At 40.6% G+C, this 16,316-nt stretch overlaps 1 protein-coding gene across 1 annotated transcript in view; it reads left to right on the forward strand.

Moving 5' to 3' along the window:
- Positions 1 to 87: 87 nt before the first annotated feature.
- The window catches only part of BTBD8 (BTB domain containing 8), a 126,393-nt gene continuing 110,164 nt past the window's right edge, over positions 88 to 16,316 (forward strand). The window contains 3 exon segments of the mRNA XM_066266523.1: positions 88 to 249; positions 8,523 to 8,673; positions 10,475 to 10,610. Of these exon segments, the coding sequence (XP_066122620.1) occupies positions 88 to 249; positions 8,523 to 8,673; positions 10,475 to 10,610 (449 nt within the window).

The raw sequence follows: 16,316 nt of genomic DNA on the forward strand, positions 1-16,316 counted from the left end.
AGTCGTCCACGCGCCCACCTCCGCCGCTGAAGCTGTGGCTCCGTCTCAGCCCTCTGTCCTCCTCACCTGCTCTCCTCGCCTCAGGCCATGGCGAAGTGTGCCCCAGTCTATTCCCCAAAAGCGAGTTCGCTCTCCCTGAATAACCAATCCGAGCACCTCGGAGACCGTATACCAGATTCAAAAAGAAAACCAGCATCACTGTCACGGTTCCCTGCAGCGCTGGAGGAGAGAAGGCGGCTGGGAGGAGCAGTAAGCATCAACTCCCAAATGTGCCCTGACCAGGCAAGCCCAGGGATTCGAACTGGCAACCTCAGTGTCCAGGTCTTCTGAGTCCTCTTTAAACAATTTACCAGAAATGCTTATATAGAAATACTTCTCAATTGCAATCTGGCTTCCCCTCTCCACCTAGAACACATCAGCTCCCAGCAACTCCCAGCTCCCATGAAGACCTGAGCAGATGGAGGGTTGTTGTGAAGCTTAGCCCAGGCAATGGTGAATCCAGCTGAAGTAACTCAGTTATTTTTTTTAAAAAAAAAGCTTAGACATATTCCCTGGTTATTTTCCATTTACACCATAACATTGACTCTTGAACTTTTAGTGTGCATCAAAACCACCTGGAGGACTTGTTAAAATTTTAGATTTATTGGGTCCCAGACCATGGGTCTGATTCAGTTGGTCTGGGATGGGGCTTGAAGTTTTTGTTTCTAACAAGGTCCCAGGTGATGCTGATATTGCTGGCCTGAGTCACACTTGGAGAACTAGAGTAAACATAGTTACTACTAATAACTAACAGTGATGCAGCTTTCTACATTTAAAAAGCGCTTTCTGTGCTCACACTTAAAAGGCTCCAGCAACTATGTAAAGCCAGTAGCCAGGGCCACCATCATAGCAGCTGCCTGGCCCAGGCAGGTTCGCATTGGATTCGGACAGTCCGTAAAGAAACAACGGAGCCAAAAACTGGTGGGCCATCATCTTTAATCCTAGCTTGCACCCAGCGGGCAAGTAAAAACACACACTGGGCTCCAGAAGCCACTCACATTCAGTGCTCACAAAGCTACTGACTTATCCGAATTTCCTAGAATCAAAGGTTTCTAGCTCACCAAACTTATTCACCTCTGTTCCCCATCTCCTTCCTTCTCCCTGCACAAACTCTGCACAAACTGGCTTCTCACTCAACACTCCGCCATCTTGGCTGCTTCTCCTGGCCGACTCCACATGGCCTCTTTCTGCTCTCCTCTCTGTTCTCTGTTCTAATGCTAATCTCAGGAACTAAGAGAGAGCAAGCTTCCAGCCTGCCCCACTTTACAGTGCAGAGCTCAAAACTTTTTAATCCAATATACAAAATAGGGAAGTCTCTAATACAAAGTCACTTATCTGGGGCATGGTGGCATTGCACCACCCCACATAAAAAAGGGTGGGAAAGGCATCCCAGTCCGACGCTCTATCCACTGCGCCACCACCTGGTCAAGCCAGATAAAATATATTATGCTCACTTTGTTAAAGATGGCGCTGCCCACGTGGAGGCCCGTCAGCCAGGTGATATTAATGCGTGTTGGGGGTGGGCTGTGAGCAGGCAGGATCCTTGTAGCCTGGGGCTTGGTTTTAGAACTAAGCCTTTCCCACCCTTTTTGATGTGGGGTGGTGCCATCCCATCATGCCTCAGATAAGTGACTTTGTATTAGAGACTTCCCTATTTTGTATATTGCATTAAAAGTTTTGATTTCTGCACTATAAAATGGAGGTAGACCGGGAGCTTGCTCTCTTGGTTCCTGAGATTAACATTAGAGAGAAGAGCAGAGAAAGGCCACATGGAGGAGACCAGGAGAAGCAGCCAAGATGGCAGAGTGCTGAAGGAAAAGCCAGTTTGTGCAGAGTTTGTGCAGAGAGAAGGAGATGGGGAACAGAGGTGAATAAGGCTGGTGAGCTAGAAACCTTTGATTCTAGGAAACAGATAAGTCAGTAGCTTTGTGAGCACTAAATGAGTGTGTTTTGGAGCCCAGTGTGGGTTTTACTTGCCCACTGGGTGCAAGCTAGGATTAAAGATGATGGCCCACCAGTTTTTGGCTCCGTTGTTTCTTTACCGACTGTCCGAATCCAATGTGAACCTGCATGGGCCAGGCGGCTGTGATGGTGGCCTTGGATGCTGGCTTTACAAAGCAGAATTTTATAAAGTAAAAATGTTTCCTTTTAATTTGGGCCTATCTACCAGAGATGCTCCTTTCTCTCCACCAGTGGTGGATTGATGTATGAGATGGAAAAAAATAAGACTGAAGTTGTTCTGTTTTTAGGGTGAAACTCTAAGAATGAGATGCTCCTCTTCAGTGGCTTTATTCTTTTTTTAAAATCTTATTTTTATTAATTTTAATGCAGTGACATTGATAAATCAGGGTACATATGTTCCAAGAAAACATCTCCAGATTATTTTGACCCTTGATTATGCTGCATACCCCTCACTCAAAGTCAAATCGTACTTCATCACTTTCTATCCGGTTTTCTTTGTGCCCCTACCCTCCCCCAACTTCCTCCCTCTCCTTCCTTGCCCCCTCCCCACCCCTCCACCCCACTCCCTGTTGCCATCACATTCTTGTCCATGTCTCTGAGTCTCATTTTTATGTCCCATCTATGCATGGGTTCATATAGTTCTTAGTTTTTTTCTGATTTACTTATTTCACTCCGTATAATGTTATCAAGGTCCATCCATGTTATTGTAAATGATCCGATGTCATAATTTCTTATGGCTGAGTAGTATTCCATAGTATATATGTACCAAAGCTTTTTAATCCACTCATCCTCTGACATACACTTGGGCTGTTTCCAGATCTTCGCTATTAGCTATAAACATGGGGGTGCATTTCTCCTTCTGGAACCGTTCTATGGTGTCCTTGGGGTATATTCCTAAAAGTGGGATGGCTAGGTCAAAAGGCAGTTCAATTTTCAGTTATTTGAGGAATCTCCATACTGTTTTCCACAGAGGTTGCACCAGTCTGCATTCCCACCAGCAGTGTAGGAGGGTTTTCTTTTCTCCACATTCTCACCAGCACTTATTCTGTGTTATTGTGTTGATGAGCGCCATTCTGACTGGTGTGAGGTGATATCTCATTGTGGTTTTAATTTGCATTTCTTTAATGATTAGTGATGTTGAGCATTGTTTCATATGCCTATTGGCCATCTGTATATCCTCTTTGGAGAAGTGTCTATTCATTTCTTTAGCCCATTTTTTGATTGGATTGTTTGTCTTTCTGGTGTTGAGATTTACAAGTACTTTATAAATTTTGGTTATTAACCCCTTATCAGTCGTACTGTCAAATATGTTCTCCCATTGTGAAGTTTGTCTTTTTATTCTGTTCTTATTGTCTTTGGCTGTGCAAAAGCTTTTTAGTTTGATATAGTCCCATTTGTTTATCCTGTCTTTTATTTCACTTGCCCATGGAGATAAATCAGCAAATATATCGCTGCGAGAGATGTCAGAGAGCTTACTGCCTATGTTTTCTTCTAAGATGCTTATGGTTTCACACCTTACATTTAAGTCTTTTATCCATTTTGAGTTTATTTTTGTGAATGGTGTAAGTTGGTGGTCTAGTTTCATTTTTTTGCAGGTTGCTGTCCAATTTTCCCAACACCATTTGTTGAAGAGGCTGTCTTTACTCCATTGTATTTCCTTACCTCCTTTGTCAAATATCAGTTGTCCATAAAAGTGTGGGTTTATTTCTGGGTTCTCCGTTCTGTTCCATTGATCTATGTGCCTGTTCTTATGCCAGTACCAGGCTGTTTTGAGTACAATGGCCTTATAATATAACTTGATATCCGGAAGTGTGATACCTCCTACTTTATTCTTCCTTTTCAAGATTGTTGAGGCTATTCATGTTCTCTTTTGGTTCCATATAAATTTTTAGAATATGTGATCTTTATCTTTACAGTATGTCATTGGTATTTTAATTGGTATTGCATTGAATTTATAAATTACTTTGGGTATTATAGACATTTTAATGATGTTTATTCTTCCTAACTATGAGCATGGTATATGCTTCCACTTGTTTGTATCTTCCTTGATTTCTTTTATTAATGTTTATAATTTTCCGAGTACAAGTCTTTAGTCTCCTTGGTTAAATGTACTCCTAGGTACATTATTTTTTTGGTTGTAATAGTGAAGGAGATTGTTTCCTTAATTTCTCTTTCTGGCTGTTCATTGTTGGTATATAAAAATGCCTCTGATTTCTGAGTATTAATTTTATATCCTGCCACCTTGCTAAATTCATTTATCAGGTCCAGTAGTTTTTTGACTGAGACTTCAGGGTTTTCTATATACACTATCATATCATCTGCAAATAATGATAGTTTTACTTCTTCTTTTCCAACTTGAATGCCTTTTATTTCTTCTTCTTGTCTGATTGCTGTGGCTTGGACTTCCAGGACTATGTTGAATAAGAGTGGTGAAAGGGGGCACCCCTGCCTTGTTCCTGATCTTAAGGGGATAGCTTTTAATTTTTGCCCATTGAGTATGATGTTGGCTGTGGGTTAGTCATAGATGGTCTTTATCAGGATGAGGTATGTTCCCTGTATTCCCACTTTGCTGAGAGTTTTGATCATGAATGGATGCTGGATTTTATCAAATGCTTTTTCTGCATCTATTGAAATTATCATGTGGTTTTTCTCCTTCCTTTTGTTTATATGATGAATAACATTGATAGATTTGCGAATATTATACCAGCCTTGCCTCCCCAGAATAAATCCCACTTGATCATGGTGTATGATTTTTTCCATATATTGTTGGATCTGGTTTGCTAATATTTTGTTGAGGATTTTAGCATCTATATTTATCAGGGATATTGGCCTATAATTTTCTTTCTTTGTGTTGTCTTTGCCTGGTTTTGGAATCAGAATTAATTATGCTCGCCTCATAAAAGGAGCTTGGAAGTCTTCCCTCCTCTTGAATTTTTTGAAATAGCTTGAGAAGGATAGGAGTTAGTTCTTCTTTGAATATTTGGTAGAATTCATTTGTGAAACCATCTGGCCCAGGACTTTTCTTTGTTGGGAGTTTTTTGATAACTGTTTCGATCTCATTTGGAGTAATCAGTCTGTTTAGGTTTTCTGATACTTCCAGATTGATTTTTGGAAGATTGTATGTTTCAAGGAATTTTTCCATTTCATCTAGGTTGTCTAGTTTTTTGGCATACAGTTCTTCATAGTATTTTCTTACAATATTTTGTATTTCTGTTGTGTCAGTTGTTATTTCTCCCCTCTCATTGCTAATTTTATTTATTTGAGTCCTCTCTCGTTTTTCCTTGGTGAGTCTAGTTAAAGGTTCATCAATCTTCTTTACCTTTTCAAAAAACCAGCTCCTAGTTTCATTGATCCTCTGTATTGTTTCTTTAGTCTCTATGTCATTTATTTCTGCTCTGATCTTTATTATTTCCTTCCTTCTACTACATTTAGGCTTTACTTGCTGTTCTTTTTCTAGTTCTTTTAGATGCAGGGTTAAGTTGTTTATTTGAAATTTTTCTAGCTTCTTAAAGTGTGCCTGTAGTGCTATGAACTTCCCTCTCAGGACTGCTTTTGCTGTGTCCCATAAATTTTGAGTTGTTGTATGCTCATTATCATTCGTTTCTAGAAATTTTTTTATTTCTTCTTTGATTTCATTCTTAATCCATTCATTATTTAACAATCTGCTATTTAGTTTCCAGGTGTTTGAGAATTTTTGAGGTTTTCTGTTGTGGTTGATTTCTAGTTTCATGCCATTGTGATCAGAGAAGGTGTTTGATATAATTTCAATCTTCTTAAATTTGTTGAGACCACTTTTGTGCCCTAACATGTGGTCTATCCTAGAGAATGTACTATGAGCACTTGAAAAGAATGTATATTCTGCTGCTTTAGGGTGAAAGGTTCTGAAGATATTTATTAAATCGAGTTGATCCAGTGTGTCCTTTAAGTCTGCTGTTTCTTTGTTAATTTTCTTTCTTGAGGATCTATCTAGTGATGTTAGTGGGGTATTAAAATCCCCTACTATTATAGTGTTGCTGTTGATCTCACTCTTTATATCCATCAAAGTCTGCTTTATATATTTAGGTGCTCCTATATTAGGTGCGTAGATACTTATAATAGTTATATCTTTCTGTTGGATTGTTCCCTTTATCATTATGTAGTGGCCTTCTTTATCTCTTACTATATTCTTTGTTTTAAAGTCCAATTTGTCTGATATAAGTATTGCTACTCCAGTTTTTTTTTCATTTCCATTTGCATGAAATGTTTATTTTCCATCCTTTTACCTTCAACCTATGTGCATCTTTTAACGTGTGTCTCCTGTACACAGCATATGTACGGGTCCTGTTTTCTTATCCATGCAGCTACCCTATGTCTTTTGACTTGATCATTAAATCCATTTACATTTAAGGTTATTATTGACATGTAGTTGTTTATTGCCATTTTATTCTTTAAAGCTGTATTTCTCTTTTGCTATATTTTTTTCCCACTTTGATCTGTTTACACCATGCCCCTTAACATTTCCTGCAGCATTGGTTTGGTTGTAATGAATTCCTTGAGGTTTTTTTTTTTTTTTTTGTCTGGGAAGCTTTTTATTTCTTCTTCAATTTTAAATCATAGCCTTGCTAGATAAAGTAGTCTTGGTTGTAGGTTCTTGTTCTGCATTACTTTGAATATTTCTTGCCATTCCCTTCTGGCCACAAGTGTTTCTGTTGAGCAGTCTGATGTCATCCTTATGGGGGCTCCTTTGTAGGTGATAGCCTTTTTTTCTCTCGCAGCTTTTAATATTTTCTCTTTATCACTTAGCTTTGTTATTTTAATCATGATGTGTCTTGGTGTAGGTTTCTTTGGGTTTCTTTTTAGTGGAGTTCTCTGTGCTTCTTGAATTTGTGAGAGTTTCTCCTGCATTAATTTAGGGAAGTTTTCAGCTATGATATGATTGAATAAAGCCTCTATCCCTTGTTCTTTCTCTTCTTCTTCAGGAACCCCTATGATGCGGATGTTGTTTCTCTTTATGTTGTCACAGAGCTCTCTAAGAGTTTCCTCAGACTTTTTGAGTCTCTTTTCTTTTTTCTTCTCTGCTTTAATGCCTTCATTCCAGTTGTCCTCCATCTCACTGATTTGATCCTCAGCTCCATCCATCCTATTTTTAATTCCTTCCATTGTGGTCTTCATTTCTGATATTGTATTTGTCATCTCTGACTGATTGTTTTTTAATATTTCAATATCCTTTTTTATACTTGCTATTTCTTTATTTAGGTGATCGTGATGACCATCCATTGTTGTTCTAAGATCCCTAAGCATCCTTACAATCATTATTTTAAACTCCGTATCCGGAAGTTTGATTATTTCCATATCACTCAGTTCATCTCCTGAAGGTCTCTCTTGTGGTTTCATTTGGATTGCACTCCTTGGTCTTCTCATTGTGTCTGGGTGTTTTCTTTGTAGAGTTGGTTGAGTCTAGGCTTCGTGTTGTCTGCCTCCAGTTTTTACTTGTATTGTTTCTAGGTCTTCTTGGGTTGGCATCAGCTATTATTTGTAATCCACTTTAGGATTTGGGCCACTTTGAAGTCTTGATTTATTTGTTTTCTTAACAGGTGATTGTCTTGTTTGCTGATCTCAGCAGGGGGCTTATTTGAAACTGTATCCAGGAATGCGATGGGTGTGACCTGAGGCTCTGAAGTCCTCTTCTGCCAGTTAATCTCCCTGGGGGCAGGTTGCTTTCTCAGCTTCAGTAGGGGGAGGTGTAACTCAGATCTCCATGGAGACCTGAGTTACTGTCCCTCCTCCCCACTTCTTGCTTTCAGCTGTGTCTTGTTGCGCTGATTGGAGCTGGAGAGATGTCTGCATCTCTGTGACCTGGAAGTACTTTTGTATTTTGCTTTATGGAAGGATCAGCCCCTCCCCCAGTTATGGCTGCCTCCAGCACTGAGTCAGCTTTTTATGTCATCACCTATATTCCTCTCCTTTTCACCGTCCGTCTCTCTCTCTCTCTCTCTCCTTTCTTTTTGGAAGACAAGCAGGCCCTTTCAACTCAGCTCATTCCCTGGTCACCAGGCAAGTGGCTGTGAGCAGTATTTAATGCTCTTTTCCTTGGAGTGAGAGCCCAGCCTCCCCCCTCCCCATTCCTGTAAACAGGGGAGATTCAGGCGCTCCCTACCAGGTTTGTTGTGGCTTTTTCTTTGCTCCTTGGTTTTTGAAAGCTGTTCTTGTAGTCCAGGTTTGGTTTTTCACACTGATTGTTCATAAATTAGTTTATAATCCAGTTCAGTGGTGTGAGCTGGGAGTCTGTGCGTCTGCCTACTCCGCTGCCATCTTCTGGTCTCCTTTATTCTTGTTAGATTCAGGGAGTGCTGATATGCTGGGGCTGCCAAGAGTGTAACTATTGAAGGAACAGGGAGTGCTGATAGGGCCCCTGTGAGGCTGAGAACAAAGAAGGTCAGAGACCCTTATCAGAAGTTTATGTTTGAAATTCGCCACTAAGCTAAAACCGGCCCCTGTTGCTATGCCAGCCCCTGTTGCTATGCTGCGTGTGACCTCCCTAGCTAATAGCTAAACTGCCACATCTGCTTCTGTATAATGCTTGCTCACTTAGGATATATAAGGACCTGGCTGTAATCATCAGGCGCGGCTTCCGTTTGCAGCTCCTTGTGAGCATGGCATCTCTGGACATCTTGGGAGTTCGCCCCTGTGCAGGTTAAACTGGCCAATAAAGTAACATCTAAACTCCTGAAAGTCTCCGACGTTTGTTCTCGTACCCGGTGGATGCAACAATTCTCTGGCTGTATTGTGAGCATAAAGTGTCATGAATTTAAGGAAGATAATATATCTAATTTATGTAAAGAAAATGAGGCTATAAGTATAGCAGATGAACAATTTATCCTTATTCTAGTAGCAGTTAAGGATAGAATCCTGAACTCCTGTAAAGCCAGCAGCCACAGCCACCATCTCAGCCACCTGGCCTATGCAAGTTCGCATTAGATTCAGACAGACGGTAATGAAACAACAGAGCCAAGAACTGGTGGGCCATCATCTTTAATCCTAGCTTGCACCCAGCGGGCAAGAAATACACACACTGGGCTCCAAAACCCACTCATTCAGTGCTCACAAAGCTACTGACTTATCCGAGTTTCCTAGAATCAAAGGTTTCTAGCTCACCAGCCTTATTCACCTTTGTTCCCCATCTCCTTCTCTCTGCACAAATGGGCTTCTTCAGCTCTCCTCCATCTTGGCTGCCTCTCCTCTCCTCCATGTGGCCTTACTCTGCTCTCCTTTCTGCTCTCTCCTCTAATGCTAATCTCAGGAACCAAGAGAGAGCAAGCTCCCGGTCTGCCCCACTTTATAGTATAGAAACCAAAACCTTTAATCCAATATACAAACAAGGAAGTCTCTGATATAAAGTCACTTATCTGAGGCGTAATGGGATTCCTCATAAGAGTGCACCACCCCACATCAAAAAGGGGGGAAAGGCTTAGTCCCAAAACCAAACCCCAGGCTATAAGGATCCTGCCTGCCCATAGCCCACCCCAACACTCATTAATATAATCACACCCATTCTAAGCAGGAAGGACAACTAATATCATCACCTTTGCGATGGGCTTCCACGGGGGCAGCGCCATCTTTATCAAATTGAGCATAATATATTTTATCTGGCCTGACCAGGTGGTGGCGCAGTGGATAGAGCATCAGACTGGGATGCGGAAGGACTCAGGTTCGAGACCCCAAGGTCGCCAGCTTGAGTGTGGGCTCATCTGGTTTGAGCAAAAGCTCATCAGCTTGGACCCAAGGTCGCTGGCTCGAGTAAGGGGTTACTTGGTCTGCTGAAGGCCCACAGTCAAGGCACATATGTGAAAGCAATCAATGATCAACTAAGGTGTAGCAAAGCACAATGAAAAACTAATGATCGATGCTTCTCATCTCTCCATACCTGTCTGTCTGTCTCTGTCTATCCCTCTCTCTGACTCTCTCTGTGTTTCTGTTAAGAACAATTAAAAAAATAATATATTTTATCTGCCCAACAACTCCCAAGTTCTTATTACAAATAAAGAAAAATAGGTGTAGCTTTTCTTTTTTAACTACAAAAATTTCATATGCCCACCCAGTCACCTTAAATGCTGATATTTTTCAAGCACAGCAACATCATTGCTTTATTCTACAAATATTAATGAAACACCTAGCATCTACAATGCACCTAGCTCCATACAAGATCCTGAAGAATCAAAGATGAATAAGACATGCTTTGGTGTTTGTGCTTAGACTCTAGTGAGAGAGATCATAGCCAAACAAAAGCGATGTTGGGACCCAGGTGAGTTGTGGAAGGCTTTGTAAAGTGACATGAATTATCTCATGGGGGCTAATTAAAATTGATTAGGTAGAGATTAGGAAGGGAGAGTCAGAGGCTATCTAAACAAGGGTAATGGCTTTTACAAAGGCACAGAGATTTGAAAGAGCTTGAGATAGTTTGGGAAAGTAAGTTGTATTGAATTCTTCCAAATAGCAAGGAACAGAGACACCTATGGGTTACCTGAAGTAATAAGATATATGAAGAAAAGGAAAAACGGGAAACAGTTTCAAAGTCAAAAAGCCAGATCCAGTGTAGACTTGGAAAGTTGCTGGGGATATGACCAGCAACTGTACAGTAAGACCTCATTAACAATGGACAATTGTAGTAAAAATACATAATACTTACTGCTATTCTACCATTAGCTAGACCCTAGGTCCTAGGCTGACATGTAATGGCCTTACTCCCCTGTGAGGTTAAGTCTTGTTATTACTCCCATTTAACATAGATATAAGGAAACTGAGCATTAGAGAAGTAGTGGTGGAATCAGAATAAGAATGTTAGCATTCTGGCTGCAGAGACATTAAAGTAATTTGCCTCAACTCACATAAACAATTTGAACCCAATCTGCCTTCTCTATAGTAGTTATGTAAACCGATCTTCAGTAACTTTGTTCCTTCACCTTTGCTTCTCTCCTTACACATTTCCTTTTCTTAATTCTTCCTTCGGTTAGCTTTGCAACTCTCTTAGAGTGCAATCAGTTGGTCTCTGTTTACTATAGACCGTTTCTGCTGGAGTTTACTTTTTAAACTACCACATTGGCCGATGGCTACCCTTGGCTCAGTCCATTGCCTATTTCGATGTGATTAGCAGCATCAGGGTCATGTGGTACAAAGCAGGGCCATATATAAATAATAAGTGAATTTGGTAGCTTTATTTGGTAGGGGATTGTGGGTATGGCAGGCAATGAAAAGGACAGCAGATGAGGGTAAATGGGTAAACTAACACTAAGTCATGGCGGCCTTTTTTCAGTGAAGAGTTAGGAAGGGCATTTGTGTGTGTGTGTGTGTTTTAAATATATTAGTTTTAGGTGTACCCATTGTTTTTGTTTTGTTCGAAGATCAATATGAGGATCAACATATTTAGATCTTGAACTGAGGAAAGAGAAACTGTAAACAAGGAAACCAGCCAGAGACAGATGATGGTGGTGGAAATGGAAAAGGTGAAGGGGATTCATGTGTGCAGTTGATGAGCTTGGTGACCAATTACATTTGGAGGAACAGGGAAGACAAAACATAGAAGGTGATGCCAAGTCTTAGAGTCATATAAACAAAATCAGAAATGAAAGAGGAGAAATTACCACAGACATCACAGATATACAAAGGTTCATATTAGAATACTATGAAAGACTATATGCCACCAAATTCAATAACCTAGAAGAAATGGGTAACTGCCTAGAATTATATAACCTTCCTATACTGAATCATGAAGAACTGGAAAATCTAAATAGATCAATCAACAGTAAGATAGAAATAACCATCAAAAACCTCCCCCAAAATCAAAATCCAACACTAGATGTCTTCACAAGTGAATTCATCAAGATTTGATACCTGTTCTCCTCAAACTCTTCCAAAAAATTGAAGAAAAGGCAATAAATCTTAGGACATTTGAAAGGGAGAAGCATGGTGAACATTCAGGAAAGCAACATCAAAGAGACAATTGGAAATATGTCTTGAGTTTAGGAGGAAAATTGAAAGAGCAGAGATAAAGTTTGGTGGCACCACCATTAACCAGTTGTCTAACCAAATATTGCAAAGATCCTAGGTTGTTACCTTCCCATCACCTACATCCAGTTACCAACTACTGCCAGTTTTATTACCTAAATATATTTTAATAGTTTTTTTAATTTTTTTTTATAGAGACAAAGAGTCAGAGAGAGGGATAGACAGGGACAGACAGACAGGAACGAAGAGATGAGAAGCATCAATCATTAGTTTTTCGTTGCGACACCTTAGTTGTTCATTGATTGCTTTCTCCTGTGTGCCTTGACCCCAGGCCTTCAGCAGACCAAGTAACCCCTTGCTCGAGCCAGCGACCTTGGGCTCAAGCCAGTGAGCTTTTGCTCCAACCAGATGAGCCTGTGCTCAAGTTGGAGACCTTGGGGTCTTGAACCTGGGTCTTCCGCATCCCAGTCTGACGCTCTATCCACTGTGCCACCGCCTGGTCAGGCACCTAAATATATTTTAATTCCATCCCTATTCTCTGTCACATTCACCTTCTCCTGGTTCAGGCCCCTTACATCATTAATCTGTACTGTATAGCAGCAGTTTTCTCATTCTCATTTCCCCCTAACTCTTCTTCTACACAACTAACAGGGTATATTTTGAAAAAAGAACTTGTTTGTGTTTCAAACAATTTGATGATTCCTCTTCAACTGCAAGGTAGAGTTCGCTCTTTGCCTCTAATTTTTCTTTATCTTTACAGCTTCATCTTCCATTCCTTATCTCCTCAGTACTCTCTGCTGACCAGTTTGTAGCTCCACACTCACACCTTCATAACAAACATGGAGCCAGGGACTCCTTTCTACCTTGCTTTGCTTCCCTAGCCAACTTTTTTTTTTTTTTTTTTTTTTTTTTTTTTTTTTTTTTTGAGAGAGAGGAAAGGAGAGAGAAACATCAATTTGTTGTTCTACTTATTTATGCATTCACTGGTTGATTCTTGTATGTGTCCTGACTGGGGATCGAATCCCAACCTTGGCTTATCAAGACAGTGCTCTAACCAACTTAGCTTCCTGGCTAGAGCTCCCTGACCAATTCTTATTCAATCCTTAAAATCCCATTTGGTTTTCATGTCCTCTATATAGTCTTCTCTTATGTCTGTCCCTGAGAAAAAATTTATTTATGCTGTTGAGTATATCATGTTTTTCGATTTTCAGGCCTGGCCTCCCTACTACTATTATTTTATACATTCCTTGAGGGAAGGTACTATGTTTCAGTCATCTTTGTGTCCCCAGTGGTTAGAATATAGTACTTGCTCAATAAATTTTTAGTGATAACTAGGTTTAATCAGCAGTCAAAAGTGCTTTAGCTAGGTTAATACAGCACTTTTGGACAAAGAGATGATATGGAGAAAAGCTGGCCCTAGCCATCATTAAGTCTTTGCTCTAACCTGCCCTACCTCTAGATCTCACTATTAGATGAGCCAATAAACCTTCCTCAGTGTTTAAGAGGTCCAAGCCATTTGTACTTGTAACTGATACAAATTGTTTTATAAAATAAAAACCACTATATTTTTACATATTAACAATTTTTTAGACACTAACTTTTTTATTTCACAAATGCTCCTCAGCATTTATTATGAGCAAGACACTCCCTAGTGAAGGTTGCATGGCTACAGCTGTCGCTTCCTTACTCACTTGGGAAGAAGTGGCAGATGGGAAGAATGTGGGTGGGAGGGAAGAACAAATTATTTGTACAATTTGAGCTTTTATTAATGTTTGAGACATCAATACATTTTTGCATAACTTTAAAAATCACTTTTGAAAATAACTTATTGATGAAAATATCGACTAAAATGTACCTGTTTGCTTATTGTTTCCAAGGTTCTAAAAGCTTTGCTCAGAAACATTTGTTTTCTTTAGGGTAAAAAACCCACAAAATTTAATAAGCAGGTGTTGAGCTCTTGCTATATACTGAGGATTCACAGTTTTTGCCTTTGGGGAGTTCATTGTCTAACAGGCAGAAGGGCATAAAAATGATGATGCAATGACAGAAGTACTGTAATGGAGGTATGTACTGAGTGTGATGGGATCACAGGAAGGAGCCATTAACTTGGTCCTAGGGGAGTGTGTCAGTGGCAACATTCTAAGCCTTTGCTGTAATGGATATCTTTTCCCATTATTTGTGCTTCCTGTAGTGAATTGGTGTAATTGCCAATTATATCCTGCAATATACAAGTCCTCTGAGAATACATATCTTGCTGATAATGTTATAGTAATATGAGGTGTTTAATATAGAGAGTAAAAATACATAGTTACCACAGGGATAAAAATTATGACAATTTCTTTAATGTTGATTTCTGTTCTTCCATCACTTTACTATACATGTAAGCAGTGGGCTTATGTCCTGTGTCTGTACATTAGTAAAAGAATTTGAATGGGTTTCAAATCATTTTAATAATAGATTAGAGCATGGCTAGTTGTGTGTGGGGAGAAATTGAAAAGTTTAAATGTCACATTCTTGACAGCCAAGCCTGCATTTCAGACTTGGTATTTAACAATAAACAGAAGAAAGTGTACCAGTTTCTAATCTGTATTGTCTATTGTTATATCTGGTTTGCTGATGTTGTTGACTGTTTCCTTTCTTTTACTTAAATTTTAATAAGACTTAAAAAATTGATTCTGTACAGTAGTCAACTATATTACTATGTTGTATTCTTTTTTCAAAATAAATCTAAAATAAAAAATCAACATAAATAGCAGAAGATAAATTTTATTATTAGAAGAATAAAATGATATATATATCTTTAAAGTCTTATTCTTGTAGTGAAATTACTTTTTTGTTTGTTTGTTTTCATGTATGACTTTTAGAAAATTAGATTCTGGCAGGCCCTGGCCAGTTGGTTCAGCGGTAGAGCATTGGCTTGGCATGTGGATGTACCAAGTTTGATTCCAAGTCAGGGCACACAGGAGAAGCAACCATCTGCTTCTGCACCCCTCCCCTTCTCCCTTCTCTATCTCTCTTCCACTCCCACAGCCATGGCTCAGTTGGAGCAAATTGGCCCCCGGGGTGCAGGGTGCGGATGGCTCGATGGCCTCACCTCAGGCACTAAAATAGCTCAGTTGTGGAGCAATGGAGCCACAGCCCCAGATGGGCGGAGCATTGCCCTATAGTGGGCTTGCTAGATGGATTGTGGTTGGGGAGCATGTGAGAGTCTGTCTCTCGGCCTCCCCACTTCTCACTTAAGGAAAAAAGAAAGATTCTGGTCCTGCCCAGTTGGCTCAGTAGATAAGAGCATTGGTCCAGTGTGTGGACATCCTAGGTTTGATCACTGGTCAGGGCACACATGAGAAGCAACCATCTGTTTCTCACCCCTTCCCTCTCTCCCTCCCTCTCCCCTCCCCTCTCCCCCTCCCTCTCCCATTCCTTCTCCTTCTTCTTCTCCTTCTCCTTCTCCTTCTCCTTCTCCTTCTCCTTCTCCTCCTTCTCCTTCTCCCTCTCCCTCTCTTCCTCTTTTCCTCCTTTTCTCTCTTCCTCCCTCCCTCCCTCTCTTCTCTCTCTCTCTCTCTTCCCTTCTTACAACCAGTGATTGGTTCAGTTGGTTCCAGCATGGGCTTCAGGTGCTGAGGATAGCTTGGTCAATTCGAGCATTGGCCCTAGATGGGGGTTGTTGCGTGGATCCCAGTGGGGGTGGGGGTGGGAGTCTGTCTCCCTATCTCCCTTCCTCTCACTTAAAAATCAGATTTTAAGCCAATATTAGTGTTCTTTGGAATGAACTGAAGACAAACTCATCTTATTTTAAATGTTGGAAACATAGTCTTAATGTGGCTTCTTCTGTATGTTTTTGGTTATAAGACTATTCTTGAGAAGACAAGATGGCAATGGAGTAGGCGGACGTACCAACTTCCACCTCCCAGAACCAAAGTGGATTACAAACTAATTTTAAGAACCATAATTTACCCTGACCTGTGGTGGCGCAGTGGATAAAGCCTCTACTTGGAATGCTGAGGTCGCAGGTTTGAAACCCTGAGCTTGCCTGGTCAAGGCACATATGGGAGTTGATGCTTCCTGCTCCTCCCTCTTCTCTTTGTCTCTCTTCTCTAAAATAAATAAGAAAGAAAGTGTTTCAAGATGTTTACGCCTGACCAGGTGGTGGCGCAGTGGATAGAGCGTCGGACTGGGATGCGGAAGGACCCAGGTTCGAGACCCCGAGGTCACCAGCTTGAGCACGGGCTCATCTGGCTTGAGCAAAGAGCTCACCAGCTTAGACACTGGCTCCAGCACGGGGTTACTCAGTCTGCTGAAGGCCCGCGGTCAAGGCACATGTGAGAAAGCAATCA

The sequence above is a fragment of the Saccopteryx bilineata genome, chromosome 3 (assembly GCF_036850765.1).
Source record: "Saccopteryx bilineata isolate mSacBil1 chromosome 3, mSacBil1_pri_phased_curated, whole genome shotgun sequence".
In the NCBI taxonomy this organism is placed as follows: Eukaryota; Metazoa; Chordata; class Mammalia; order Chiroptera; family Emballonuridae; genus Saccopteryx; species Saccopteryx bilineata.